Source organism: Eptesicus fuscus, chromosome 7, assembly GCF_027574615.1.
Source record: "Eptesicus fuscus isolate TK198812 chromosome 7, DD_ASM_mEF_20220401, whole genome shotgun sequence".
Classification (NCBI taxonomy): Eukaryota; Metazoa; Chordata; class Mammalia; order Chiroptera; family Vespertilionidae; genus Eptesicus; species Eptesicus fuscus.
In genome coordinates, this window is record NC_072479.1 from 89,213,032 (window position 1) to 89,240,706 (window position 27,675).

General features: G+C 38.8%; 1 protein-coding gene across 4 annotated transcripts; it reads right to left on the bottom strand.

Annotated features, from left to right (window-relative positions):
• On the bottom strand, positions 1-27,675 carry LTA4H (leukotriene A4 hydrolase). 4 transcript variants are annotated; one of them, XM_054719375.1, is made up of 19 exons: positions 27,436-27,673; positions 21,361-21,491; positions 19,771-19,891; positions 17,475-17,543; positions 15,307-15,411; positions 14,013-14,065; positions 11,327-11,399; positions 10,939-11,079; positions 10,176-10,199; positions 9,654-9,724; positions 9,077-9,188; positions 8,372-8,516; positions 7,312-7,415; positions 6,843-6,913; positions 4,896-4,950; positions 3,857-3,952; positions 1,668-1,750; positions 906-1,010; positions 1-281 (listed from the first exon to the last, which is right to left on the bottom strand). In XM_054719375.1, the coding sequence occupies exons 1-19, from the start codon at positions 27,592-27,594 to the stop codon at positions 164-166; spliced, it is 1,836 nt and encodes a 611-aa protein (XP_054575350.1). In that variant the 5' UTR covers positions 27,595-27,673; the 3' UTR covers positions 1-163. The 4 variants fall into 4 exon arrangements, with proteins under 4 accessions (XP_054575350.1, XP_054575352.1, XP_054575351.1 ...); XM_054719377.1 differs by lacking the exon at positions 27,436-27,673 and having other exon boundaries at positions 21,365-21,419; XM_008144948.3 differs by lacking the exons at positions 1-281; positions 1,668-1,750 and having other exon boundaries at positions 942-1,010; positions 27,436-27,675.

Here is a 27,675-nt window from a genome sequence, read left to right on the forward strand (position 1 = left end):
TAGGGGGAAAGGTAGCTCAGCTTTATTTATGAAAATCACTGACAAAACAATAAAAAGCCAAACATAAAAACATTTTTAGTTACAGTATGAGCTGGAGTTTTATATTTCTTTATGAATTCAATTTAAAAAAGAGAAGCGTTTGACATGAGCATCAGACAGGTCCTTAATCCACTTTTAAATCCTTGCCCACCAGCATGGCAGTCACAGGGTGCATACTTGCTTTGTGCTCTTGGTAGGTACGGATGGCTTGATCACGGGACTTGTCAAAGGCAGCCAGGTCCCTGCAAAAAAAAAAAAAAGAGAAGAAGAATGATAGCTAATTATTTATTTTGTTGTTTTGGCAAATTTTAAATAATCATAAATATTTGTCATGGTATCTTTTTTTCAGAATTCCTGCCACATCCATAGTCAAAATAACTTTACTGAGATGTTTTTCAATGTATCTTGCAGTCAAGCATTCCTTTATGTCAACCAACTACTCTTTTACCTCACTGCAACATGTGAATTAAAAAAAATTTGACTTTACTTGCTCAATGCATCTTCAGACATTTTTCTTGACCATGTCTACTCACTAGTTATCTTCTACTTGCTTTTAAAGATCTTTCTGTGTCTATAAGATTATCTTCAATTTACTTACTTTTCATCACTGTCTAACCCCATTTGGTCCATAAGAGATAAATCATATATAATGCTTCTTAAAAAGGTAATGAAATTATCTCAAATTTTAAATATTTAGAAGTATTAGTTCCTATACAAAAATTCTATATCCTTTAACAAATATAAATATGTATTATTTTTAGATTGCATTTTACAAAGTATTTTAGCAACAACAAAAACATTGATTTAATATTTTTTTCTTCCCCAAACTTATATAAATTCAAAGCATAATTTGATTTGGTTCTTACTTGAATAAGGGTCGTGTAAACTTCATTCTTCCTTGTTCAGTCACCATTTTTAGAGCCAAAGGAATTGCTTCCTCCCATTTCGATTGAATGCAGAGTCGCAACCATCTGAAAGGGGAATTTTAGTGGATATGGGGTAGGAAAGGAGGAGAAAGAGGCAGGATATGACAGGTATATACGAAAATAACTTTTGTAATGATAAGTAATCCTATTATGGTTTCACTGTACACCACTTTATATTATGTCTTTATTCTGAGAATCTCAAATACTTACATATACAATTTAATAAATGGAGAAGAGAAGGAAGAGGAATTTGTTTTTTTTTTAAAGATCACACGTTTTAACAGGTCTGGAGTAAGTAGGTGCTCATGTACCTTATATATGCAATTTCTGAAGAATTAAACTTTGGTTTAAGCCTCACACTACAAATTTAAATTAAGAAAGTTTAACCACATAACAGAACCAGAGATTTCTAACTATTCTCATTTCAGAGTTACTTTGGCTAGTTGTGGGAGAATGCCTATTTACCATTGAGTCCTCAATCCTAATCTTTTTTTAAAGGCAAGAAAAGCTTCGAACAGATTCTAATAAAAAGATTAATACTATCATCTTATAGAGATTGCAACTATTCCTTAAAAAACACTGTAATTATTTATATAGAAGCAATAAAATTGACAAGAATGTCTCAAGACTCTGCTTTCCCTTTCTCCACATTTAAAACTAGTTTTCTACTTTCTTCCACAGAGACAAGTTAAAATGATGTACCTGAATCGTATTTCAGAATTGTTAATGGCATTGAAGTTGTACACCTCTTGCATTCGCTTTATGTGCCCCAATGGAAGAGGTGCCTAAGAGCAAAATGAAAGAGTATAATGTATCATTTCAACAGGATTCCTTGGAAGAAAGGAGCTGGAGAGAAATTCTTAGCCAGATTAAAATCCTAAATATTTTATAATATAAAAGTAAGTTAGATAAAGATAAAAGAAACAAATGCACACAAAAATAAATTTTGTGCAAACTTATTCTGGATAAGGATATTCTACCAGGAGCAAAGGGGTAATTTAATTTGTGAGGTACACAGAGAATTAAATGAGGATTATGGCCCTCAGACTTTTTAGTATATATAAATATTAACTTTCAGATTCTTTCCAGAGTCTTTCAAGTTCTTCCTGATATATTTTAAATTTATTCCATTCTCCAGATTAAATCACAGTTTCTTAATTTTTTCCTCATGAATTCCCCCCCGCCCAGCTTTATCTTTGCATATTTCCTCTGAAATCTCTTTTAAATTATCTACAGTCCTACAAAGACAGCGGTGTTTAAAGTTTTATATTACAGACTCCTTTCAGAATCTGATGAATCATATGGACTGGACCCTTTCTTTGTGGGAAAATAAAACACCAAACAAACAAACAAACAAAACAAAACACCACCACATTTACCATATAAACACAAACTTCTATATACAATTTCAGGGGTTCATAAATTTCCTGTGCCCATCTTAACCCATCTTAACAGGGAGGGTTTATGTGACGAAAAGAAGGAAGAGTTCAGTTGGACAAGTGGAGTGTGAGGTGCCACTAGGTAGATGGTAATTCTCTTCTTCAGCCATGACCTCATCTTACAAAACTCACTCCACACTCACTAACCATCTCTGCTCTTACTGACTGCTAGATCCTTCCAAATTGTTTAGTCTCAACTTAATTCCAAGGCCGCTCTGGAAGGTCAGCCAGTGAGGATCACCCCTAGGCTCCTACTCTCCCCCACGTTTGGTGTTCCTATTTCCCAGTCATCCCGTCACATTTTCCTTCTTCCTGGTCCTAGACCGCAGAGCGGTACTTACAGACATCTGTGAAATCATGATGACTTGATGTACTAAAAATTGATTCTCTAAGGTCCCTGTTGCCTTGAAATCCCATTGCTCATTTTGCTCATTTCATAGGAAATTCTGTTCAAAGTCTCCTCCATCCCTCTCAAGGTCCTTAGACCTGAGAGCTCCCTTTATGTAATAGTAAAGACCCATTCATTACCTCCCTCTCAAAATGTAGCATCTCCTCTCAGTGAAATATTGCTTTAATTACCTGGGTTTGAAACCTTCAAATCTGTATGGATTCTTCCCTGGGAACCCCCGAATCCAGTCAGTCACAAAACCCTATGCTTTCATCCTGTGTGATGTCCCTCTCATCTGTCCTGTTCCTTCCCTTCCCACCTGCCCCTTCCTCACGCCCGGTCCTCATGCGAGCCTCCCACCTAATGCCACCACCAGTGTTCCTCATATCAACCCAGCCTTCACATCACCAGCAGAGTAATTTCCATAACCACCATTGCATCAAACGACTCTCCTGTTAAACATGTTAAATCCTTTCCTACTGACTAGCATAAAATCTAAAATTGTCAGCATTCAAGGCTTACCCCATCAGACCCTACCAGCCTGTCTAGTGTTGCCTTCATTAACTCCTTAACCAGAGCGACGATTCACTTCTGCAGCACAGGGCACGCTCCATCACTTGCTGCCCCCTTGGACTTGACTTTTTCCCTCCCTGCTAACCCTGCTCTGCTCAAAGCAAGCCCCACTCCTCCAAATCCTTCCTTGATTATGCCACTTGGGAGTCCTTCTTCCTAATCAACTTTTTCTCAAATGAGAAAATATTTAATTTTATGTAATTAAAATACATAAAATATAACACCTTTTATTGCTAAATTTTGCATGTGTGACCTTTCTTACTAGATTATAAACTTTTTGAGGACATGGTGTATTTCTTATGTATATTTTTATATTCAGCACAATACTAAACATACTAGGTATTCAACAAAATTTTTTGAGTAAGTGAATGAATTTTATAAATTATTTTTTTCTATTGGTTTCCACATTAACATTTCTTCCAGGTTGGGTTCAGTGTAAATGCTGTGCCTTATGCCCATTCTAATTCCTAATGCTTTGAGCTGGTACTTACTTTCTGAAGCATTTGTGCTAAAAATTCATTCAACTGATGAGAAGAGAGATCTTTCAGGTCTGTTGAGTTGAATGAACTTAAATCATCTTCTTTGGCCTATAATAAATGTTAACCTGGTTATTTCCATTTGTGTGAAATTTAATATTTATTGGTTTATCTGACATAGAAGTACAATTAAGAAAAAGACAGAAATGTAAGAATATATAAAACTGTAAAAAATAAAGCCTTAGCTACTTTAATATTTCTGAGATTACATCACTATGACTTCTAATGTCTATATTATTTTTAAAAATTAGACTGTTAGTAGTAAGAGTGGAGGAAACTTTTGACATCCTTTGTAGCATTCATGTTAATCTGTCTTTTTTTTTTTTTATCTGTCTTTTTAAAAAATATATTTTTATTGATTTCAGAGAGGAATAGAGAGGGAGAGATAGATAGAAACATCAATGAGAGAGAATCACTGTTCGGTTGCCTCCTGCATGCCCCCCACTGGGGGATCAAGCCCACAAACCCGGGCATGTACCCTGACTAGGAATCAAAACGTGACCCCCTGGTTCATAGGTGAACGCTCAACCTATGAGCCGTGCCAGCCCAGCTGATCTGTCTTTTGTTACAGGGAACTCAGAGGGAAGAGAAAAAATTATTTTTCCTCCTCTGTAAGAATTATCCAAGATTTGTATTCACGCTGGTTTCTCTAAGGGTTAGTTTCAGTATATACATGAAGCTGCTCTTTATGGAGTTTCAAAGATGGGAACAGTGATATCAACAGACCATAAGTGCCTCCACTCTTCCCTAACAGTTAGCATTAAACAGTACCCAAGCTCATTTTAGATCTCGTTGGTATGTGTAATGGCTGTATTTGAAGTAGTAGCTTAGAAATGATTTATGAGGAAATGAGAAGATGCAGGTATTTTTGCGTACTTATTTTAAGAGCTGAAAAGAAGCAAGAAAAATCAGAACCCCTCACCCACCACCTTCATGTGTAGAGACATATTTGTACAACTCAATTAGGAGTCAAAAGTCACACAGTATTACTCACAGTAATCCATCTTTGACTTAAGGCAATACAAGCATTTGTCAGGGTCATATCATAACTGCAAAGATAAAAAAATATTAGAGATTAAATTGAGAAAAATGCACATGCTTTTGCATAAATGCAATTTTGAGGTTACAGAACATACTTAAATTTCCAAGTTATTTTTAAATAAAGACAAAGATCTCCAGGGTGCTGGGAATAGGAAATTGTCTGCCTGACTTAAGTATGACTGGCGTCATCCAGGAACTCGGAAATCCAAGTGGATACCAAATTAACGAAGCTCCTTTTGGAGAACATCTCAGCCAAGACTGTCATAAGCTTGGGTAGTAAATGCTGAAGGAGCTGGGGCTCAGCTGAGCATACTGAGTGTTTACTGTACGGCAGGAGCAGTTCTGGGCACTCGGACAGCAGACAAACAACAGAGTCCTTGCTCTCATGGATCTTACATTCTCTTGTTCCAACCACCGAACCATCCAATAAATCTGCACGCACTTACGTGACAGACACTGTTCTAATCACTGGGGAAATACTGGTTATCACAAGAGACCCTTGGGAGACTCTGAAATCATGTGATGATAATTTCATTTCTCTCTTTTCAGAAAGAGGTGGAAATAGCAAACTCTGACGATTAAACCAAGCATGTTCCACTAAGATTTGTGAGTTCTCACCTTAGAAAACAAATCATATGTTTTACAACAATGGAAGAGACCGTGTAATGTGTGCAAAATTCTTGCAAAACATTGCCCTCTTCGTCTGTAAGTCATGCTTGATTGCCGTGAAATGTTTCTATTAGAGAACAGAGGGGTACCTGCCTTAGGACCCAAACGAAGTAAGCTTTGATTAGAGGTTACCGTTGAGTCTGCTTCAGGAGAGTTTGTGTTCTAGGGTGAAGGCAGTGACCTTTGAGTCAGCTGCCAGTTTATCTTCACGAAGCAATCAGGCTGTGGAATTTAGGCAAACCCTTTGGTCTGTCCTCAAGACCAAATGGGATCAGAGAACCTGGATTGCTCAGGCAGTAAATCACCTTCAACTAGAATATTACTTAGCACTGACTTAAGAAAACACACACCAATAGACAGGACAGGAAAAACCTTTGGCTGGTCTGTTTCTTGGTGCCCTGAAATTTCCTTCTCATTGTAATGAAAAGAACTAGGTAGGGATTAGCTCGAGGAGGGAAGCAACCCTTACTCATGGCAAGGTCCTATGAAAAGCAGTGAGCAAATCCAGGTATGTATGAGCCCTGCTCTCACGGTGCTTCAATGTAGTACAGGAGAAAGATGTTAATAATCACACAAGTAAATGTGGAATTACTACTGTGGCAACAGCTGTGAAGAGGCAACACAAGAAATCCTCGCACTGAGATTGGAATTAACTGGGTAAGGAGTACTCCAGATAACAGGAACAGCATTCCTGGCTAGAACATTCGCGAGTTTGCATTCTCGTGGAAGACCAGGATTCGGGTCCCTGATTGATGAAGGTACTTAGTTTAAAAGTCTCTGTATTGGAGGAGATGAGACAACCAGGGTTCGAATCTCAACTCCTCCTTCTTATTTGTTGTGTAACCCTGGGCAAGACACTTTACCTAGCGAAACTTCATTTGCCTCCTCTGGAAATGATAATTTATAACACTGTTATCATGATTAACATACTACTTAGGTCATTTTTCTTATTGCAGATGTTTTCAAGGAAAGGGCAATATCTTTATCACTGTCCTTGTGCAAAAAGGAGGCACTAAATAATTACTTGCAATTAATTGAACTGATTTATATCACGGAGATATCATGGAGATTGTTCTTTTGACCTCAGGGTTAAGGTTCAAACACCTAAGAGCTCTGCTCTCATCACTAAGTAGTAACAGCTTAAGGGAGGTACGAAACCCTTTCAGATAGTTTGAGGAGCTTCAGGATTTGGGAGAATGAGAAGGAAACCATGAGCAGGGTAAGCACTGACTTGGGTTTCACAGGAGGCAGTCCAGGAGAGTAGAGCCAGGTGTTCCAGTCGACTTGATTGAGAATATCAACCTGTGAACAGTGAGAACACCCAGTTTTCTACAGAACAACTTTTTCTAAATCTAAATCTAAAACAGACTTTTAGGTAGGCAAATCTATAATTTATACTGACATGTCAAGATAATTTCTAAGTCTCTTTTCTAAAATAAATTCATATTAATCATGCTCTGCTAAATATGAAAAGTACATACAAAAAAATTCTAAAACACTGTCACAGATGTCTCTGAAATAGGATAATTCTTCACATTAGTTCATGCTGTTCAGATCACATTTTAAATAGGAAAAAAATACAATAAAATATTGAGCCTTAAATCTTAGACCAATACTACTATTAAGTAATTCAAGTCAGCCTAGCAAACAGCTGTTAAAGACATATTGGGCATAAAAAGTAAGTGCTCTTAAAAGCCAACCTTATCTTTAAAGTGACAATACAGGAAGTCCTTCCAGTCATCAGTGGTTATGCTCTGGTAGGAATATTTCTCAACATAAGCCTTCAGGAATCCTAGGAAAACCTCTAAGAGTTAAAAAAAAAAAAAAAAAAGTCTATTAATGGAAAGGTAATTATTTAACTTTTTTTTCTGGTGCTTGGCATTGTACTGTTAACCACAGAGAACATTCAGAGAAGAGTGAATGTTCAAAAAAGGTGGTAGGACTTAAGTTGGGACTTGAAAAACATTGAAGGGAGAAGAGAAATCCTAATTATAGGTAAAGGGATCACACAATGAAGACACCAGAAAGTAATACACAGCACAAGTTCTAAAGGCAATGACTCAATTAGGAGAGAAATATCGGATGGGCAGAATGGGCCCATAGGAGGAAGGGCTGTCAAAGTCCTTCAACAAAGGAGAATACCTACACGCCCAGCAATGGGGAAGGTTACATAAGCTCAGCACATCCATACCATGTAATACTAGGATGGCATTAAAAAGTGTAAGATAGATTTGTATGTTCTGACATGGAAGGATATATGTGAAATATTGAATTGAAGAAATGTAGAATAAGTATGTAGTATGATTTCTTTTCTGTAATCAAAACAATTATATATATTTATCTGCCTATTTGTTCATTTACACTTTGAAAAACATCTGCAGTCATCCACACCAAACCACTAATAGTGGTTATCCCTGGGGAGTGGGAAGGGTCACTGAGCAACTCTCACTTTTTACTCTTTATACACTTCTATACCACACGCATTTTTTTCAATGAATATGTATTATTTTTCTAATTTGTAAAATACTGATGAGTTGGTGTGTGTGCTTTTTTAAGTCAAGCAGCACAATTTTGAACTTGGTGATTCAAGGTTTTAAGTAGAGAGGTAACATTAGAAAATGATACAGATTTCTTCAGCAACTACATACTGAGGGAACTGGAAGAATAAAATGGAGCAAGAACAACAGTTCAAAATTCTTCCTTGTTCTTCATGTTACCCCCCCCCCCCCAAAATAATTTCAGAAAATGCCAATGACTTGCCTGGTCCTCCAAGAAGTTGCTCAAGGTAAAAGAGTAAAGCAAAGCCCTTCTCGTAGGGAACCGAAGAATATGCGATATCAGGGTCTACATTCGCCAGATCAACCACAAGTTTGGTGAAAGGATGTGTTTCCCCAAAAGTCTTTATCTGCAAGACACCAAGTTGGATGAATGTTCAAATGTGAAGACTAGTTACCATCATGCAAACAAACTAACGAGGAAGTATTACTTCCCTCAGTGGCACATTTTTTTAGGGGAGTCTAGAACAGACACAACTCAGAGACTGGAAACTGTAGGATATGTTAGCATAAATTTCTGGGAGTCTATTAATGGAATGGCTACTTACGTAATGTTCCATGGTATTCTTGCCCCATAATAAGCTTTATTCTATGTAAAAGACTAGAAAAGTTTCAATGCCTGGCCAGCAAATTCAGCTTTCAGCAGATAGCACTTTAGGATGAAAAATATACCAAATAAAATTCAAACACAGTAACTGACCATTTTACTTGCAAAGAACCAATGAGATCCTACTGGTCATGAACACATTTAGGGCAGAATCCAACAGAATATTATACCAGCATCCGCTAGATTTACCACCCTGTGAAAATGATTTTCTTGTTGCTACTTAGGAAAGGTGCTTTTCAAACCTAAATTTTTGAACACTTATACAATTTGGCATGACTGCTTTTAAAAGTATGACTCATTTACCGAATTCTGTAGCTCTCCCCATCCTCCCAGAGCATGAAAATGTCTGAACTTTTCACCAAACAACCGTCCGCAAATGTGGCGTTCCAAGTACACAGTGTGTCCTTCATTTAACCTGAAAAAAAGTATTTTTATGTTAAATAAAAATAAAAATACTGACAGAGCTGAGAGGAAAAGGCATTACAATCAACAAGGTATTTTCTTTTTGGCTTTTCTACAAAGTAAAGCAATTGTAAAGCATGACCACTCCTGTCTAGGTGGCTGCCTGGGGTGCTTCCCTGCATCCAATCCAGAACAATGAGAAGCCTGGACAAGCAGAGGGCAGAAGGGAAAATTAGGCCGTGGTTCTGGTTTTATGTGTCCTAAACTGGGACTAGCCCAGGAACTAAATAATAAGCATAAACTGAATACCTCTACTCTACCTAACACTGTGACAAGTGTTACAGAATTTAAAAAAAAAAATCTGTGTACCAAAGAGGTGATATCAAAGACAAACAAGATATACACACAAAACAATTCAGAGTGGTGGGAGGCAGGAAAAAAAATTAATAAGAACCAATAAAAAATAAATAAATCTTACCAAAAGTGATCCCAAGTTTTGTTGGTCACTAGATTTCCTGTCCAACTATGAGATATTTCATGTGCAATAACCTAAAGGAAACAATGGATGCAATTAGTAGTAAAATTGATTACCTTATTCTAAAATAACTCATTATATAAATGGAAACATTCTAGTTCTTACATTCTAAGTTCATTTTTTTTAACATTTAGCTGAGAGATTCACGTTATTACTCAGTCCATAAAAAAATATAATTTAGCAAAAGACAAAACAGTATAACAGTTTAAAAAAATTAGGAACAATTAAAAATATTTAATGAACATATGAAGAGATAAAACCATAAAATGTTTTTAAATCTGTTAAGGATTTAAGAATGGTTAATTTATTTAACTATTAATAATGGTTAATGTAATAATGTTTACAACAAGAATTCTCAAGTTTCTTTTATAACCATATCTTTAACATAATGCAATGGATAGTTTTAAATTCAGTTGACTTAATACTTCATGAGGGTAAGACAATGGTAACAAATGTTTAACTTACATTGGAGAGTGACTTGTCACCAGCCTAAAAAAGAGGAAAATGACCTTAGTAGTTCAGCAATCAAATTATAGCCTATATCAAGATGTACTATTCTGGCATTAACTCCCTGGCACTGTATTTCTGCATGGCATGCCTAAGAGTTCAAAACAGACATGTATTTAGAAAATAAAACAGAAAATGCAGAACTAAAAAAACAGCATAATTCTTTCCTAATCCCAGAGAAATTTTCCAATACCAGCAGGACCAGTATTCTTGTCTCTAACTTCTGGGAGACATTTCTCTTACTTCCATTTTTTATATGTGCTCTTATTTACCTTCTTCCTCTCTACTATCTACAGTATGTTTTTAAAAAATTTATAGTGTCTCCTATGATGTATTTTATTTTCCTTATTTAGTTGCTAATCCTACTCACTGGGTTATAGGAAAGTAAAGTGAGGGTTTTTTCTTTGTTTGTTTGTTTTATACCAGTACCTATATGCCAAGTGTAAATGATATGGTTTCCTTGTTTGGATACATAATTCATCAATGGATTGCTGTGACACAGCACCCAACGCCTTAAAATCCCAAACAGCTTACACAAAATATTTTTTTCTCCCAAATGGCCAATTATTTTCTTTTGAAAAATGAGATGATGATAACCACAATAAATAATAAAATTAGAATATAAATAAAAATTTTCAAAAAATTATTGGGAATCTAAGGTTCTCCATTCCTAGGTTTATATTTAAGAACTCAATTTCAAATGAAAAATATGTATACTTACCAGCAGAGTAGGAGTTACAAAAGTGAGGCAAGGATTTTCCATGCCGCCATAAGGAAAGGATGGTGGCAGGACCAATAGGTCATACTGCCCCCATACGTATGGGCCTCCCAGATCTTCAGCAATTTTAAGCATAGTTTCAGTCTGGAAAATTAATGCATATATATTTGTATGTCTTCATTAGCATAATAAATTCTTAAAAGTATATACTGTATGAATCTTATAAGTTAATGATTCTTATTTTAAATGAAAACAATACAAAAAATGTAGCAGATGCAAATTCACATAAAATGAGATGTATTTGATTCTTTTAACACATCACCTAACACCGTCACCTTTCATACTCAAAATCTTAAAATGACTATCACAATTGTTAAAAAGGGTGACTAACCTCAGAAAATTCATAAGCTGACTTTTCCACCTGCTCTTTCTCAGACCATACCAATGTTCTCGGGCCAATCTGCCTGCAAAATTAAAAAGCCTGTATTAAAAAGGAATTCAAGGCAAATTATGCACCTGGCTCTAGACGAGATTTAAAGCACTGTATACAAATCCTACAGTAGGAGTGTGATTTACCATGTGCTCAGGTCAGGGCTGAGGTTAAATGTCCTCTCAGAGACTCAAGCCTGCTGTTGTGTGTGCAGCAATGGATATGCAGCTCTCTAAGGAGACACAGTCTGGGCCAAATGAAAACTGAGACAAGGCACCCCCAAAGGTTAGTTTACTGGCTTCTGGTAAGACATGTGGGATCTAGTTTCCTTCCTCAGTCTCACAACTGTAGAAACCCACTTGCAGCTCACTAAGAGATTATTCCAGAACAGGGGTGGATGCAAACTTCGTTATGCACTTAAAGGCTGAACACTCTTCTATAAAAGAAACAAAGAGGAAAGGAAGGAAATCCTGTGACATACTACAACATGGATGAATCTTGAGGATGTTATGCTAAGTGGAATAAACCAGTTACAAAAGGACAAATAGAAACAGAAAGTAGAATGGTGGTTACTAGGAGCCAGGGAGAGAGAGACGCGAGGAATTGTTGTTTAAAGGGTATAGAGTTTCAGTTTTGCAAGACGAAAATGTGCTGGAGATTTGTTTCACAACAATGTGAATGTAGTTATTACTCCTGAACTGTACACTTAAAAATGGTTAAGATGTTAAATTCCATGTCCTTTGTAAACCGCAATAAAGAAGGAAGAAACAAATAGAACTATATATCACGTATATAGAGCTTAAACCCAAAAATATTTGTTTCATCTAAAAAGTGTTATGTAACACAAAACTCCAAGCAACAAGACTTGCCTTGGTATTTGCCAGAGAGGAAGTGAACTCTATGACAGTGCTTCTCAAACTTTCATATACAAACAAATAAACCTGGGAGCTTGTAAAAATACAGATTCGGATGTAGTAAGTCTGGGATAGGGGCCAAGAATTTGCTTTTCTAAACCAACGCCCAGGTGATGACAAAGCTATTGGACTGAGTAGCAACGGTAACCAATGTGATTCAACATAAATTTAATGAAAACCACAAATGTGAGCTACATATGAAATTTCAAATTGTTCAGTGGCCACATTTTTTTTTAAAAAAAGCAAAATTAAATAGACAAAAATAATTTTAATATATTTTGTTTAATCCAATATATCCAAAATATTATTTTAACCTGTGATCAACATAAAAAAATGAGTAGTGAAGTGTTTTACATTTCTTTTCATACTAAGCCCTTAGAAATCCAGTGTGTATTTCACATTTACAGCACATCTCAAACCTCATGTGGTCAGCAGCTGCCACACTAGAGTGCAGGTCTGTGTTGTGAGCTCACAGAAACCTACATCTGTTTGGGTCCTGGCTCTGCCATTTCCTTGCTATATGACTCTAAGCCAATTACTAAAACTCACCAGGCACTGGTAAATGGGGGAAAAATAATCGTATCTACTTTACAGAGATGGGAGGATTCAATAGGATAATGCATTGGAGATGGTTCATAATAAGATCTTTTAAATTGTCAGCTACTGTGACAGTCATTATAATTATCATTTAGTGAATGGCTTCCCATTGGTTAGGTCTGTTAATCCTCACAAAAAACCTTTGAAATCCATATTATTATTTCTAGCTTTTAGATGAAAAATATGAAACCCACAGACATAGCTAGTAACTACTGGAGCTAGGATCAGAATCTGTGTTTGCCTGACTTGTCTATCACGTCCTTATTTCTGGCAATTTAGGGAATGTAGTTACTAAAGATATTCTTATTTTTTAGTTATTTAGAAATAACAAACAAAACAAGGAAGGGCACTCTGTATACTGGTGAAATTTTAATAAAATATCTTATATGTCTTGAATATTTATAGACTTCCAAGTGCTTTCATATCTTTATCTCATTTGTTTCACATAAACACCCTATGAGGCAGGGAAGGGAGGTATCATTACAATGACGACAAGGAGGCTATGAGAAGTGACTGGTCCAAGCTTCCATTAGAATCCAGACCTCTAACTAAAGGTAAGTGCATGCTCAGTCTATCATACTTGGAGAATCTAAGCAGTCAGTGACTGGTAAAGGTTTTTTAATTTAAAATTAATTTGTTATCTATCAATATATATATATATATATACAAAAGCCTAAGCGGCCATTCAACTGGTAGCTATGATGCACTGACCATCAGGGGGCAGATGCTCAACACACAGGCATAGAAACATGGAACAGACTGATGAATCTTAGAGGGAAGGGGGAAGGAGGGAGGGCGGGAAGCGAATTAACCAAAGATTTTATATGCATACTAAAGGCCCGGTGCACGGATTTGTGCACCAGTGGGGTCCCTTGGCCTGGCCTGCAGGGACCAGACTGAAACCGGCTCTCCGACATCCCCTGAGGGGTCCCAGACTGTGAGAGGGTGCAGGCCAGGCTGAGGGAATCAGTGCACTGGGCCTCTAGTACTTTATAATTAGATTTTAATGTTTCTAGAACTGTCAGCTTGATATTTTGAAAAACACACAAATGGCCTACTAGTTTATCCCAAACAAATGTTCAAGAGGCCTAAGATGCAATCTTTCTATAAACCTCAAAATTTGTCTAAAAGCTCACCTGCTTTCTAAAGCTCCAACAACTAAAGCAATCAAGTAGCAGGGAATCGGGACCTAAAGGGGGCAAATAAAACACACCACATGCTTGAATTAGTGTTTGAAAATGTTACAAAGTTAGACAATTTGTATTTAAAAGTAAGTGAATTTCCTTTTGATTGTCCAAACAGTAGTATGGATTACTTTCCCTTTGTACTTCTCAAATAGTTCTTATTTTTAAGAGATCAAAATTGTGATGTACAACATTCAAAACATCTATTTCTCTTTTATTCCATTAGGAAGGAAAGCTTCTGAAATGTGAAAAACATGACTGCACATAGTATTACAAGGTATATTTTAAGCATTTCTCAAAAATTAACTTCTAAGACAACTGTACCCTTCTTTTAAGTTTTATTTTTCTTGATTTAATTAAAAAACAACAACACACAACTCATTTTTCTAAACCACTCCTGGTGTAATTTAAAAGAAAAACAAAATAATCCAGCAGTAAGAAGATGCTGAAGTTTTGGGAGCTTGGAATCTCAGAAGCTGGGATGGGAGCAAAATTGTTCACTGTGGCTCAAATATATGTTATGTTAAGGATGTTGACTAAAAAAGCACGCACACACATACACTATTCCAAGGGTCCTCTAACTTTTTAAACAGGGGGCCAGTTCACTGTCCCTCATACCGCGGGAGGACCGGACTATAGTTTAAAAAAAACAAACTATGAACAAATTCCTATGCACACTGCTAAGTCGGCTGCTAAGCAGGACAGGCAGCGGCGGCAAAAACACCCGGCGGGCTGGATAAATGTCCTTGGTGGGCCGCATGTGGCCCGCGGGCCGTAGTTTGAGGACCCCTGCACTATTCATTCAAGGTCAAAGATACAAGTCAAATTACCAGCTACATAGAAATTTTAACTTAACTGTAACACTGTAACAGAATGCTTTTTTTTTTTTTTACCTAAAACAGCTCTTCCATTTGAAAACACTAAAGGACCACACTCTGGTACCAGGGCAGGAGAAATGTAATAACTTAAAGGAATAGGAAAACTGCTACTAACTGGGATGAGGAAAAATGGGATCTGGCATGCCCTCTACTATGCCTATCTAGCAACCTCTTTCTTCAATTTGACACTCTAAGTAGAACAAAATATTTTAAAAGCACAAAAGAAAAAAAAAATGTTGAAAAAAGGAAAAACAAGCCGCTTTCTAAATTCTGAAATATTTCAAAAGCAATTTTGCTCCCTGGATAGTTAAGAGCTATTTATAGTTCAACCACCAATTAATAGGAAAATCCAGACCCTAAGAACTTACTTTTTGGCTGAATCTGTATATTTTCCTGCTCGGATCTGCTGGGTCAGGTGCTTCTCCATCCCGAATGGCACTCATAAGTGCTACCAGTTCTTTAGGGACAGACACCTCATGGACAAGAAAAATCAATTCCAGTTTTAAGTAAAAGGTTCTATGTTTCTTGAACTACTTATGTAACATAACCTTTTCTTCCCCCACTTTGTGACTATCTATATAATAAATAGACCCTGAACCCAATAAGTTCATACATATCAGCTTTGTAAACAGAATTAGCAATATGTAAAACTGGCTTATTTAATTTTGTTGTTTAAGGTATTACAAATAGTTGTACATATGTTTCCTTTGTACTACTATTCCCGCCCCCCCCACTGACCTCCCCCTGGCCTCCCCTACTCCCCACCCCCCACTTGCCCTCATACCCCCGCTCCCAGTGTCTTGCGTCTATTGGTTGTGCTTATATGCATGCATAAAAGTCCTTCGGATGATCTCTTACCCCCCGGCCCCAACACTCCCCTACCTTCCCGCTGTACTTTGACAGTCTGTTCGATGCTTCTTTGCCTCTGTCTATTTTTGTTCAACAGTTTGTAATGTTCTTTATTATCCATAAATGAGTGAGAACATGTGGTATTTATCTTTCACTGACAGGCTTATTTCACTTAGCATAATGCTCTCCAGATCCATCCATGCTGTTGCAAATGGTAAGAATTCCTTCTTTTTTACAGCAGCATAGTATTCCATTGTGTAGATGTACCACAAAAACTGGCTTCTTTAAAAGCAAATGTGAACTATCTATCCATTCATCTATCCATATTAAGAACACTTGGTAGAAACTAAATTAAAATTCCAGCTCTGCCACTTACTAACTGCCTGGATTTGGGCAAATAACCTCCCTGAGCCTCAGTTTCTCCATCAAATGAGGCTAATACTTGACAGGACTGCTGCAAGGGATAAATAACATACATGAAGAGCCAGGACCATGCCTGGCAATGATAGCCACCACCCCCGATCCCCTCTACAGGTTCAAAGACTCCTACATTCATTTTAGGACAGAGAATACAGTTTTGAACAATTTTACATTTAAAACTTACATGTGGAGTTAACAAATAGAAGAACTTTTTGAGGGACATCGTATGAGAAACTGAAAGTTATTGCCAAGAACTATAAAATAATTTTCTCTGGGAATTTGTATGGAAAAGATCCTTCTGGCGCAAACCGTACCGTCACTTAAATGTGCACCCCAGCTCCGTGCTTCTGAAAGCTTTATTTCTAATGAGTGCCAGAATCAGGACTATCCTCTGAATATTAATGATCCAGTAAGCACCCATTCTGGGAAGAGCTAGACTCTATTTTTCTTGCATGGTCTAGTACTCAAAGCTATCACTGAGGCAGGCACAGAATCAGAAGCTCCAGAACCAAGTGCTATAATCACCATGGATCCTAGAAGTAAAAGCATTCAGAAAATAACTTGGCTCTGTTTCCTCCCTTCATTTACACAGTGAGATGTTATACAGATGAGACAATTGAGGTTGCGAGGTCATAAGACGTGCCCAAGGTCATGCAGTTATTAAGTGGTGGAGAAGAGTCCAGAACCTAAGATTCTTTGCCTTCAAGTGCCGTTTTCTATAGCACTCTTACTAGGTGTAGTTTGGTTGTAGGACGATCGGGGAATCAAGAAGGCCCCATAAACACAGGTTAGTCCTCAATTCTACTGGCTTAGTCTAAGTAGGTCTGGCCTCTGGGATAGTATTTATTTATTAATTATAATGGATCTTTTCCTAAAAGGATTGGCAGTACCCATGACAAGAATAAGTTGGAAATGTATAGACAAATTAGATGTTTATATGGGTATAGAGTACATTCATAGAACTTTTAATTCTGCAAATGTCTATTTTTTTTAATTAAAAAAAATTGTTCCCATAATCTTATTTTTAGGTGCAGAATTCTGAATTCTTTTTAAATTCAGAATGCTACTCATTTCCTTTTTTTTTTTTTACACTTATGTTCAAAATTGCCTTTAAAAGAGAAATTCAAAATGAGGTCCACAGCCTCTTTTATACATATTTCAGGTAGAATTTAATTAAACAACAATTCAATGCTTATCTCTGCTTATCATTTATATTACATTTAATTAGATGAATCACTTAATTCAGTGAATAATTTATGGTATTTACCTCTGCACTGTAGGTTAATTTCACAGAAGGCGTGTCCTGGCAAGGAAGAATTGCTCGGCAGTGGATGGCCTGGGAGGGGGAGAGAGAAAAAGAAATAGCTGTTTCCCTTTCTTATAAACTAAATCACTACAAAAAAAAAATCATTAGAATTGCAGCATTGTCCTTAGACACATTCTTTTAGAAGATAAAAACACATCTCACAATTCTTGGAATCTTTTAAAGTAGCAAAAATGTACTTGCCAATTAAAAAAATCTGAGTTTCCATTTTAATGCATGCTCAGTGATCGCATTTCAGGCTGGAAGATGAAGCATGCTACACAGTGTTTCCTACTCTGTGCTCTGAGTAACAGTAGTGCCAGCAAGAAGCTGTTAGGAAAAAGGGCTATTTGGTGAAAAAAATACACATGGGATCTTGGAGAGTCACTAGGAACATTGTGTCCCGAAGGCTCTGAAGAGACCTACATTAAAGAAGCCTGTTCTCACACTTATTTTAATATGAAACCCATTTTTCTCTGGTGAGTAACAGCCGATGGGATGCCAGTGTTCTGAGAAACACAGCTTGGAAAACACTGCTCAAGTCCTGACGTTTCCAATCTTGCAACAAACCCTGAAGGTAAAAACTAGGCAGAAAAGGAGGAAGAACAGTCTCTCTCAATACCACGCAGGCAAGTTCATTCATAAAATATGTAAAGTGTTCCTTTGCTTCCACATCAGTCTGTCATCAACATGGGTTCCATGCAGAAGGATGGCAGAGCACCTACGGTTTTAGATCTTGGCCTGCTTACAACTAAGTCTGTATCTGTTGCTGGTGAGCAGAGCAACCCAGCCTTATTGAGAGTCTACTGAGCCTAAAGGAATGCTGATACTAATGTTCTCTCTCTGAGACTGTTATAATTCATAGACAGACTTCATGCCACCACAAACTTCCTTAAAACCCCAAACTCCTGCCCTTTTCACTTCAAATCTCGTAGATTCTCCAAAGATATGAGATCCCAACTGACTTCTAGATGGATTGAGTAGAACCAGAAGAACCACCTGGTTCTCTCTCCCAAAATGAGGCTCCAAGACCATGGTTTTAGAGTTCTTTCATGGTCTCTGGTTAGGTGGCTCGGCAGTGCCAAGGGGTTTTTATATGCATTTCACTAGATAAGACCAAACCCAGGCAAATATGCATAAAGGACCATTGTAAACAAATTTCTCAAACAAAATCATATTTATGTGCTTCCTATCAACTGCAATAATTTCTGAATTTAACTGAAATCTCTTTCTGCTATTTCAAAAACTGTTGCCAATAAGAAATGGAATACTATTCAAAATTCACATTCTTATGGTTCACGAATCTCGCATTTCCTGCCAAATTTAATTTATGGACATTCTATAAGAATTACTTAGAATCAGGTATTACTAAGACAGTGCACAGCTTGTACGTTCTTGCCTAGAGTGTTCTATCTTTCAGATTAAATCTAAGGGTTTCTTAGATTAAAAAGGTATTTCAATTGGCAATAGAAAGTAAACATGTCTAATTCACATGCCAACATTGCTTCCTTTTTTATAGACTTGCATTCAAATTTGAATCACGCAGGAATATTAGGATTAAAATATGCAAAGTACCTAACACAATGCTTGGAAATATAATAAACAGTTAATGAAGTGAGTTCCTTTAATGTCAACTATTTGATTACTGACAGAATTAGGTGTTTTTTTTTCCTTTCAGAACAGAGTTTGATACTTATTATTTTTATGATAGATTGTCTCTACTCTCAGATTTTAAACAGATGTTTAAATCATATTGTTTTAAAGGTACATTTAGTGTACACTTTGTGCATGTGTAAGGAAACTGGAGGGGCTGTGTACCAACCTCAATGGTGGGTACTCTAGGTAATGATGTCTGGAGAGAATTAGGAAATCTGATCTTTCACTTTCTACTTCTCTATTGTTAGCAATGTTCGTAATCAGTACAGATTTTGTTTTATTAATGTTTTCCTTTCATTTTATGACCATTTATTAAATGCAAACTCTATGCCAAGTTCTAGGCTAGGTGCTGGGATATCAGTTTAAATATGACCCAGAAAGTCCAACCTAGGTAGACATGTTTTCAAATTAAAGAATGTTTCTTTTTTTTAAAGTAACATGTGAATCCATTAATAGTGAGAGATATAAATGAAAATGTTATTTTTATAATATAAGATTAATTAAATTGCTATCTTAGGTAAACCCATGTATCCATAAGAGTACTGTCTACTTTGCTTCATTCATCTTCATGAGCTGGGAATAACTCATTCTGAATTCTTTTTACCTGGCACTGGCTAAAGAGATATGGGTGCTCCTTCCCGGAGGTTTGTTCAGGAGTGAGCCACTGCAGGGCAGAAGATTTTGGCGACGTTTCAAAAGAAATTTCTATAACGACTTCTTGATTTCTAAATGAAACAAACCAATATATTAGTACAGTATAATTCAATCTAACTAAAACCTGAATTCATAATATCAACACCAAATAACAGAAATAATATTTTACGTGGTCTTATTACTGATTGAGAGTAAGCTCTAGAAATGTCACGTCCTAAGTGGGTAAGTTTGCCTCCCACATTCCTACCTGAATGCCAGCCTGTGTCCTTTTCATTCTACCAAACTAACTGCTTATGAAGATGTAACAGGAACTAATATTAGAATACCCCAGCTTTTTGTGTGTGTGTGATACAATGTAATCTTTTAGGATAGTGGAAAAATGGAAGAAATAATTTTGAAACTTGGACAGAACAGCAGTGGGTCCAGAGTTTCACGTATTGCAGTTACTAAACTGCAAACTGTTACTGAACAAGGTTAAGTCAAGAAATTGAGAATAAGCTTTTAGAAACACTTAGTCGTTTTTGTTTGTGGAACCTAGTAACAAAAACTGTGTGCTTGGATTAATCTCTTCTTCCTTGTATTTCATTTTTATTGCATTTGACAAAAGTATCAGTCTGTGGTGGATTGGAAATTACAAAAGCTAATGCTTTGCCCCAATAGTTTGAGCAGCACAGATAATGAGGAAACAGCAAGACAGTGCGGGGGGCCAGCAGCCATGGTTGTGTTTGAATCCTGACTGCCACTTATTGGTGCTGTGAATTTGGGCAAATTATTTGACCTCCCTATGCCATAGTTGCTTCATCTGTAGAATGGGGTTAATGACATCCACCTCACAAATGATATGTGGGTTTTTCTTTCCTTTTCTTAACTGGAAAGAGAAGGCATGAAAACTTGGCCACTGAAAGGTAGGGAAGATCACCCTTGTTCTAGGCCAATGGTTTTCTGTCCTTTTCTCTTCCCCAATATTCAAGGAGTGGAATATACTCCTAATATGACAATTCTGGCTGTCATTTCTTGAGTAAGTTACTTCGAGTTTTCCTTTCCTCATCTGTAAAATGCAGATCATACCCAGAGGGTTACTGTAAGGATTAGGTAAAAGATGGCATCTAAAGCACTTATCTCAAGATTATGACACGGAAATGGTTCTCTGTTTGTCATTGTTATTATTCCATTAATAAAAGTGGCTGGCCTCCTGGTAAAGGTGAAAAATGTGCAGCTTGAAAAAGCTTCCCAGGTGATCTTAAGTACCTCCTTAAGATAGCGTGCTCCCACTGTCACATTTTACTAGATATTGGTAACATGATGAGTAAAGAAGTAACAGTTATCAAAAGTCCTATTAATGAGTACTTCATACAATGAATTTCTTTAATATCTTAAGAACATATAATTTTCACTTATATAAGCTTCAATCTGAATAATAGATCAGTGGGCATAGTGTACCAATTACTTCATACACACAAACTGAAAAGAAAAAAAGGTTTAAATTAATGGAAAGTATATTCCTCCATTATTTAGCTATGAAAGAGGGTAACATTCATACTTGCTCAGAGCAATGGGAAGAGAGATTTCCATTGGTGATCCTTTGTAACTTTGTCTTTCTCCAAGAACATATTTGACTTCTTGTCCATTGATGACCACTTTTTCTATTGTAAGGTCCTTTGTATCCAAAATCTAGAATTAAATTAATCCTTTTAAATTATAAGAAAACTAGAGGCTCAGTGCACAAATTCGTGCATGGGTAGGGTCCGGTGGCCTGGCCCCAATAGGGGCAGATTGGGGCTGGGCCTGTCGGGAGGAGGAGACAGCGGGAGGTTGGCCAGCCAGCCTGCCCCAATCAGGGCCTGATCAGGTGGGGGCTGATCGGGGGTGAGGCCAGCCATGGGGAGGGGCTGTGTGCTGGCTGGCTCTGCCCCAGAATTGGGTGAGGAGGCCGATCGGGGCCAGCGGCCTGTGGGAGGGGCCATGGGTGGTTGGCCAGCCAGCCCTGCCCCTGATCAGAGTGGGAGGGCTGATCAAGTGTGGAATTGGCTAGGGAAAGGGGCTGTGGGCCGATTGGGGTTGTGAGGGCCCATTGGAGATGGGGCCGGGCAGGGGGAGGGGCTGTGGGCTGGTCAGGGTGGTGGGCGCCCATCAGGAGTGGGGCCGACTGGGGAGAAGGGCTGCAGGAGGGTGGCCAGCTGGCCCCTCCCCCTATTGGGGTGAGGGGTGCAATCAGGGGCAGGGCCAGCCAGGGCAGGGGTAGGGCCTGGGAGGGGAGGTTGGCCACCGCCCTGCCCTCGATTGGGGTGGGAGAGGTCGATCAGGTGCAGGGCGGGCTGGGGGGAGGGGCCACAGGAGGTTGGCCGCAGTGGGCATCATAGCGACCGGTCGTTCAGGTCATTACAGCATTCAGGTGGCTGGCTTTTTATATATATATATAGATAGCTTTATACACCAGAGAAAAGTAATATTAGAAATAGGTCAACTGCAATGATTACAGAGTAGAACTAGCTGCTTATGGAGAGTAAGACACGGAGAGTGAAATTCGGGAATTAAAGGAGTCAAAAGTTAGCATAAGCCCCATCCCTCAGGACCCAGACTTCCTGAAAATTTTTGGGTTCTAAAAGCTTTTTACATAGTGATAAGTCCGGGATAGTCAACAAATTTGGGGCTTTTAGTAAAAGTCAAGCAAATGAAAAAACTCATCTACAACTTAGGTTTCTGCCATCATGAAGCAATATAACTTTACCATGTTTCTTCCTAGAATTAATATACTCCAACCCCTATGCACTTAAAAAATTAAAACAAACCTTGGCACTTGTTGGGCAAGTAAACACTGTAATTGCTGCTGTTGTGTATCCACAGAAAGCCCAACTTGGCGGCAACTCTGACCCAACGACCTACAGGATTGGAAGTGCATAGCTACTTGCCATGGCTGATTAAGGACAACTGCCTTGGCCAGGAAGGAAGTGGCGGCAAATATGAATCTTTTCCATCCCAATAATCCCCTATCTGAGCCCTGAACACCATACCCTTTGTCTTTCAACTACTTCTCGTTCTAGAATCTTCAAACTTTCTATGTCACAAGACTATTTCATATTTTTAAAACTTCACTTGATCCTCCTGCTCACTTTGATAATTATTCATTTTTGTCTTTCCTTTCTTAAAGTCCAAGGGCAATCTATTACTGCTATATCCACTTCATCAATCTCTCTTCCCTTCCCCACTTCAATCTGGCTTCTAGTTCCTCCGCTAGTGAAAGGACAGTCTTTCTGATCCACAAGTCTTTTTTGTTCAATAAGTAACCTTGACCTCTGCCTACTCAGAGCCCTTATGGACCACACAATCCATTTAAAGTCTTTTCCTTGGCTTCACTGACTTTACCCATAAATGGTTCTCTTACGTGCCTAGTGCTTTTCCCTCCCCCTCCCTTCTAACTCCCTGATATGGATATGTCCCAGAGTTCCAGCCTTGGTCCGTATTCTTCACTCCCTACCGCTCAGTCATGCCCACATCATCAACTAATACCACTGTGCTGATGAACACCAGTCTGTTTCTACAGTTGTACCCCCTCCCCGGGACCTCACCTGCATGTTTCTAATTATTTGCTTAACATTTTCATGGGAAATATTGCCTCATTTTCAATAGGCTTCTAAAAATTCTAAAAATGAAGCTACTATTATGTCCCCCAACTCAGCTTTCTTCCCTGATTTCTCTATTCTGTTAATGGAGCTCCTCAAGGTACCTAACTTTTGATACATTCAAATAATCTACAATCTATCCCACTTCCCAATCCCACATAGCCCATTAACAAGTTATTCTTTCACAGTGTGCTCACACTTACTTTTCTTTCCTTCTACCACTACCCTAGGTCTAGCCCTGCCTTAGAACTGCCTATAGTCTGATTTCACCATCTTTGGCATCTTTTCCTTAAAATCTGGCCTCGAATAGCATGGGGAGCTAGGCCAAGAAACATAGGGAGCTAGAGGCTGGTTGTCTTGCCCGGCTGGTGTGGGTCAGTGGTTGAGCACTGACCTATAAACCAGGAGGTCACGGTTTGATTCTTGGTCAAGGTATGAATTGCGGCTCAATCCCCAGTGGGGGATGTGCAGGAGGCAGCTGATCAGTGATTCGCTCTCATAACTGATGTTTCTATCTCTCTCTCCCTCTCTGAATAATAAAAAATACATTTTAAAAAAAGTGAATGTTACTTAGGTTTGCATTCCCAGGGTTTAGTATGGTGCCTGAAAAAATAGTACATGTCAATACATGAAGCACATCCCAAACTAAGAGAAAATAGAAAATGCTTTGTTTAAGCTGTATAAATCAAGTCCTAAGCCTCAGCTATCATTCCCATGTTACTTAAGAAATTCCCCTCTAAATTTCACTGATAAATGTTATTAAACAGTTGACCAAAAATAGCAATACTGAACACCCCCCCCCAAAAAAACAAACAAACAAACAAACAAAAACAAACACAACAACAACAAAGGAAACCGGATAGTTGACAAGTTGGAATTAGTATCTTTTTCAACAAATGTTTATTGAGCACCAACTATGCATAAGGCCAATATACCCAGAGGTAGTTACAAGAAATAGCTACTAAAGGTAGGAAGTTACTGAGGATATAATTTATTATATCTCACAGAATCCTCCTTGAATAACACCCTCTGCAGCTGGCCAGTTGCTGAGGACTATATAACTGATCACCACTTTGCACAGGCTGCTGGGAAGTTGTTCCATGTCAATCTTGGGGCCCACTTCTGTTCTTGTGTCTGGGCTTTACCGCATATGTTTGCTTCTCCTATCCTTATTCTCTCTTCCTCTAACGCCTTTATTTTTAGTCTTATTTTACTGTATCCATTGTTTGAAGCAGCCTCAAACTCTTTCTGCAACAAAGCAGGGCTTAAATAAAAAAGTGTTGTGCCTCATTATTATGTCTCTATTTACATTTTCTACTTTTCATTGGCAGGGTGCTCTAATTACAAAAACATACACAAAAAACTAGGGGGTTATGCATTGAAACCAAAATTGATTTGATTCCCAGCTCAGCCTGGAGGGTTTGCAGTTAGAAAGAGCTATGTTCAATGCCTGCCTTCTGCCTCTTGCTAGTATGTGATCGTGACCAAGACATTAAAAACTCTTTTGAGCACGGAAAGAACACCTACAAATTGAAAATTTCAATAAGAGAAACAAATGCTTGAAAGTAATCACAAAGGAGTACTACACTTCAGTGCTAGTAACAAAAAACTTCAAAAGGGTTTTTAGAAAAGCTGGGAAATAGTCCTATTAGAACTCCTTCCGCATTCCTCAGCAGCATGGACTCCAAGAATGGAAAATGAAAAGGACACACGATGTCCTCCCCCAGTCCTGGCATAGGTCCCTCTATTGGTGATGGTGAGATGTGATGCCACCTCACCTTGAAGATACACTTAGCACGGCTATCACTGCAGCCATATTAAGCTTAGGTACTGCTTTCTAACTGAATCCATCCACTAATTCATCTCACTTTTGAGTGTTCTTTACATGCCAGGTACTAGTTAAAAGCTGAGATACACAGAGACATGAAACACCATGCCCAACTTTAAGAGTCCATAATCTAGTGGAAGAAACGACTTAACTTCAAATAAACAAAACTAAACTCTTGGTCTCAAGTTATTGTTATAAATAAGCAAACAATTATAAACAGATGTCACTGTACTATAACTAGCCTTCCTTGTATAACAATTTCATTTCAGGCTCTAAGTTACTAAATAGGCATGCCAACGAGGAATCATAATCTAAAAATCTTTTCTCTAGATTTGGGGGTGTAAAAACAATGAGCAGATTTTTTGATTGGGACATTCTTTTCAAAATGTAGGCCTCCTGATTCTTGCTTAGTGATGGAGTAGAGGTAAAATTTTATTTTTTACAAAACAGAGTGCAAGGTCTTATGAAGCAGTGATAAGCTATCAAAATTCACTTCTTTTAGCCCAGCTGGTGTGGCTCAGAAGTTGAGCGTCGACCTATGAACCAGGAGGTCACAATTTGATTCCCCATCAGGGCACACGCCCCGGGCTTCGGTCTCAATCCCCAGTGTGGGACTTGCAGGAGGCAGCTGATCAATGATTCTCTCTCATCATTGATGTTTCTCTCTCTCTCTCTTCCTCTCTGAAACCAATGAAAATATATTTAAAAATGTGTTTCTTTTAATAAAAGAAGAAATTGCATTGAAACAGGACTTTAGTTCAGCCAATCCTGCCCGGGGAAAGTTGCCTGCAATAAAAGATAACATGGTACTTCCAGAAGACCAAAGTACAACCTATAAGGAAAAGGTCACTTTCTTGCTTATAACACTTTTATTTTCTTCCTTATAGTACTTTTGGTAACTACAGATCAATATATAGAGGAGTCAACTTTTTTTTTCAAATCAGAATTAGTCTAACAAAATGTCAATGGACAAAAGTAAGAAAGTCATGTGCTATATTCGTTCATATCAATGAACTCAAAATATAGGCCTATTATACAAGCAGGAAAAAGGCATGAAAACCACAAATTCTGACCTAAACTATAGTAGCTATCACCACACTACTTAATGCAAAATACCCTGTGGCTGGCCTTTTCTTGTCCCTCTTATTTCTAAAATGTCTATGAAATTCTCCAGGTGGAAAGGGACAATCCAAACACGATCAGATAATTTGAGTGAGAACACCGAAGGCAGGTTACCTTGTACAGATAAAATTCTATAAATCTAAACAAGTTTTTCATCCTTCACGTAGCGGGGGAGCTTGAAGAAGTACATCTTTCCTAAAAAGCACAGTCAGTCGTTGCTCTTTGGGACCCACAACTTATCTATTAAATGGAGACATCCTTAGGAAGCTTGAATGGCCCACCCATCCTTAAATTATTAGAAGAGAAGGGTGGCAAGAATCAAAGGTAGGAAGGACCACGACCCTGGAGAAAAAGAGCTGCTTCTAGAGTTGGCAGGGACTGTAAGTATCAAAGCTGGGCGGAGAGAGGGGTCTGGTGCTGGGCACCCCAAGGGGTTTGAGAACGACTGGCAGTGGGACCGAGGGAAGGATCCTGCGGACCCACGGGTTGAAAAATAAAGGTGCCTGGGAGGGGAGAGTGGGATCGGGCGTCGGCTGGATGTGGTCGGGCACTTAGATCGGAGTGTGGATTGAGGAAGGTGCACTGGGGACTGGAAGAACTCCGGGGCCCGAGGAGGGAGTTCTGGGCTCCAGGCCGAGGAAATGGGGAGGCTCCAGGGGTCATTACCGCTGGGAACTAGGACGATGGGGGTGAGGGGATTCGTGCCAAACTGAAACCTGAGCGCCGGGCGAGGAGCGCGGTGTGGATGTGGCACTAGGATGTGACCGGGGGCTGGAGGGAGGAGGAGACACAAGTACGGGGTGAGGGAAGGGATGCCGACCAGGAGGTGGGGTTGGGAGAGTGGCACGATGAGATGAGGGGGGCTGAAGAAGAGGGCGTTGGGAAAGGAGCGGGAGCTAAGGAGGAGGTGCAGACTAAGGGGCAAGGGCTGCGGAGGATCCCCGAGGGACGCGCGGAGCAGACGGGGGCGTGGGGCTGGGAAGGGGCCGCCGCGGGGCTCGGGGCAGAGGCGGGCGGCCGGCGCCGGGCGCGCGGTCCACTGTACCAGGCTGCGCAGATTGTCCTCCTGAGACTGGACCGTGAGCGCGGCGGTCCCAGTCAGCGCCCGGCGAGTGAAGTCGACGCTGCAGCGCAGATGCAGATGCTTGGTCCGGCAGACGGACGCCGGCGTGGCCAAGGAGCACGTATCCACCACTTCTGGCATGGTTCTGGGGAGTCCCGCAGCACCCCGATCGGCACCCCGACACTCAGAAGGCTAGACAACTTGACTGAGAGCGAGGCGACA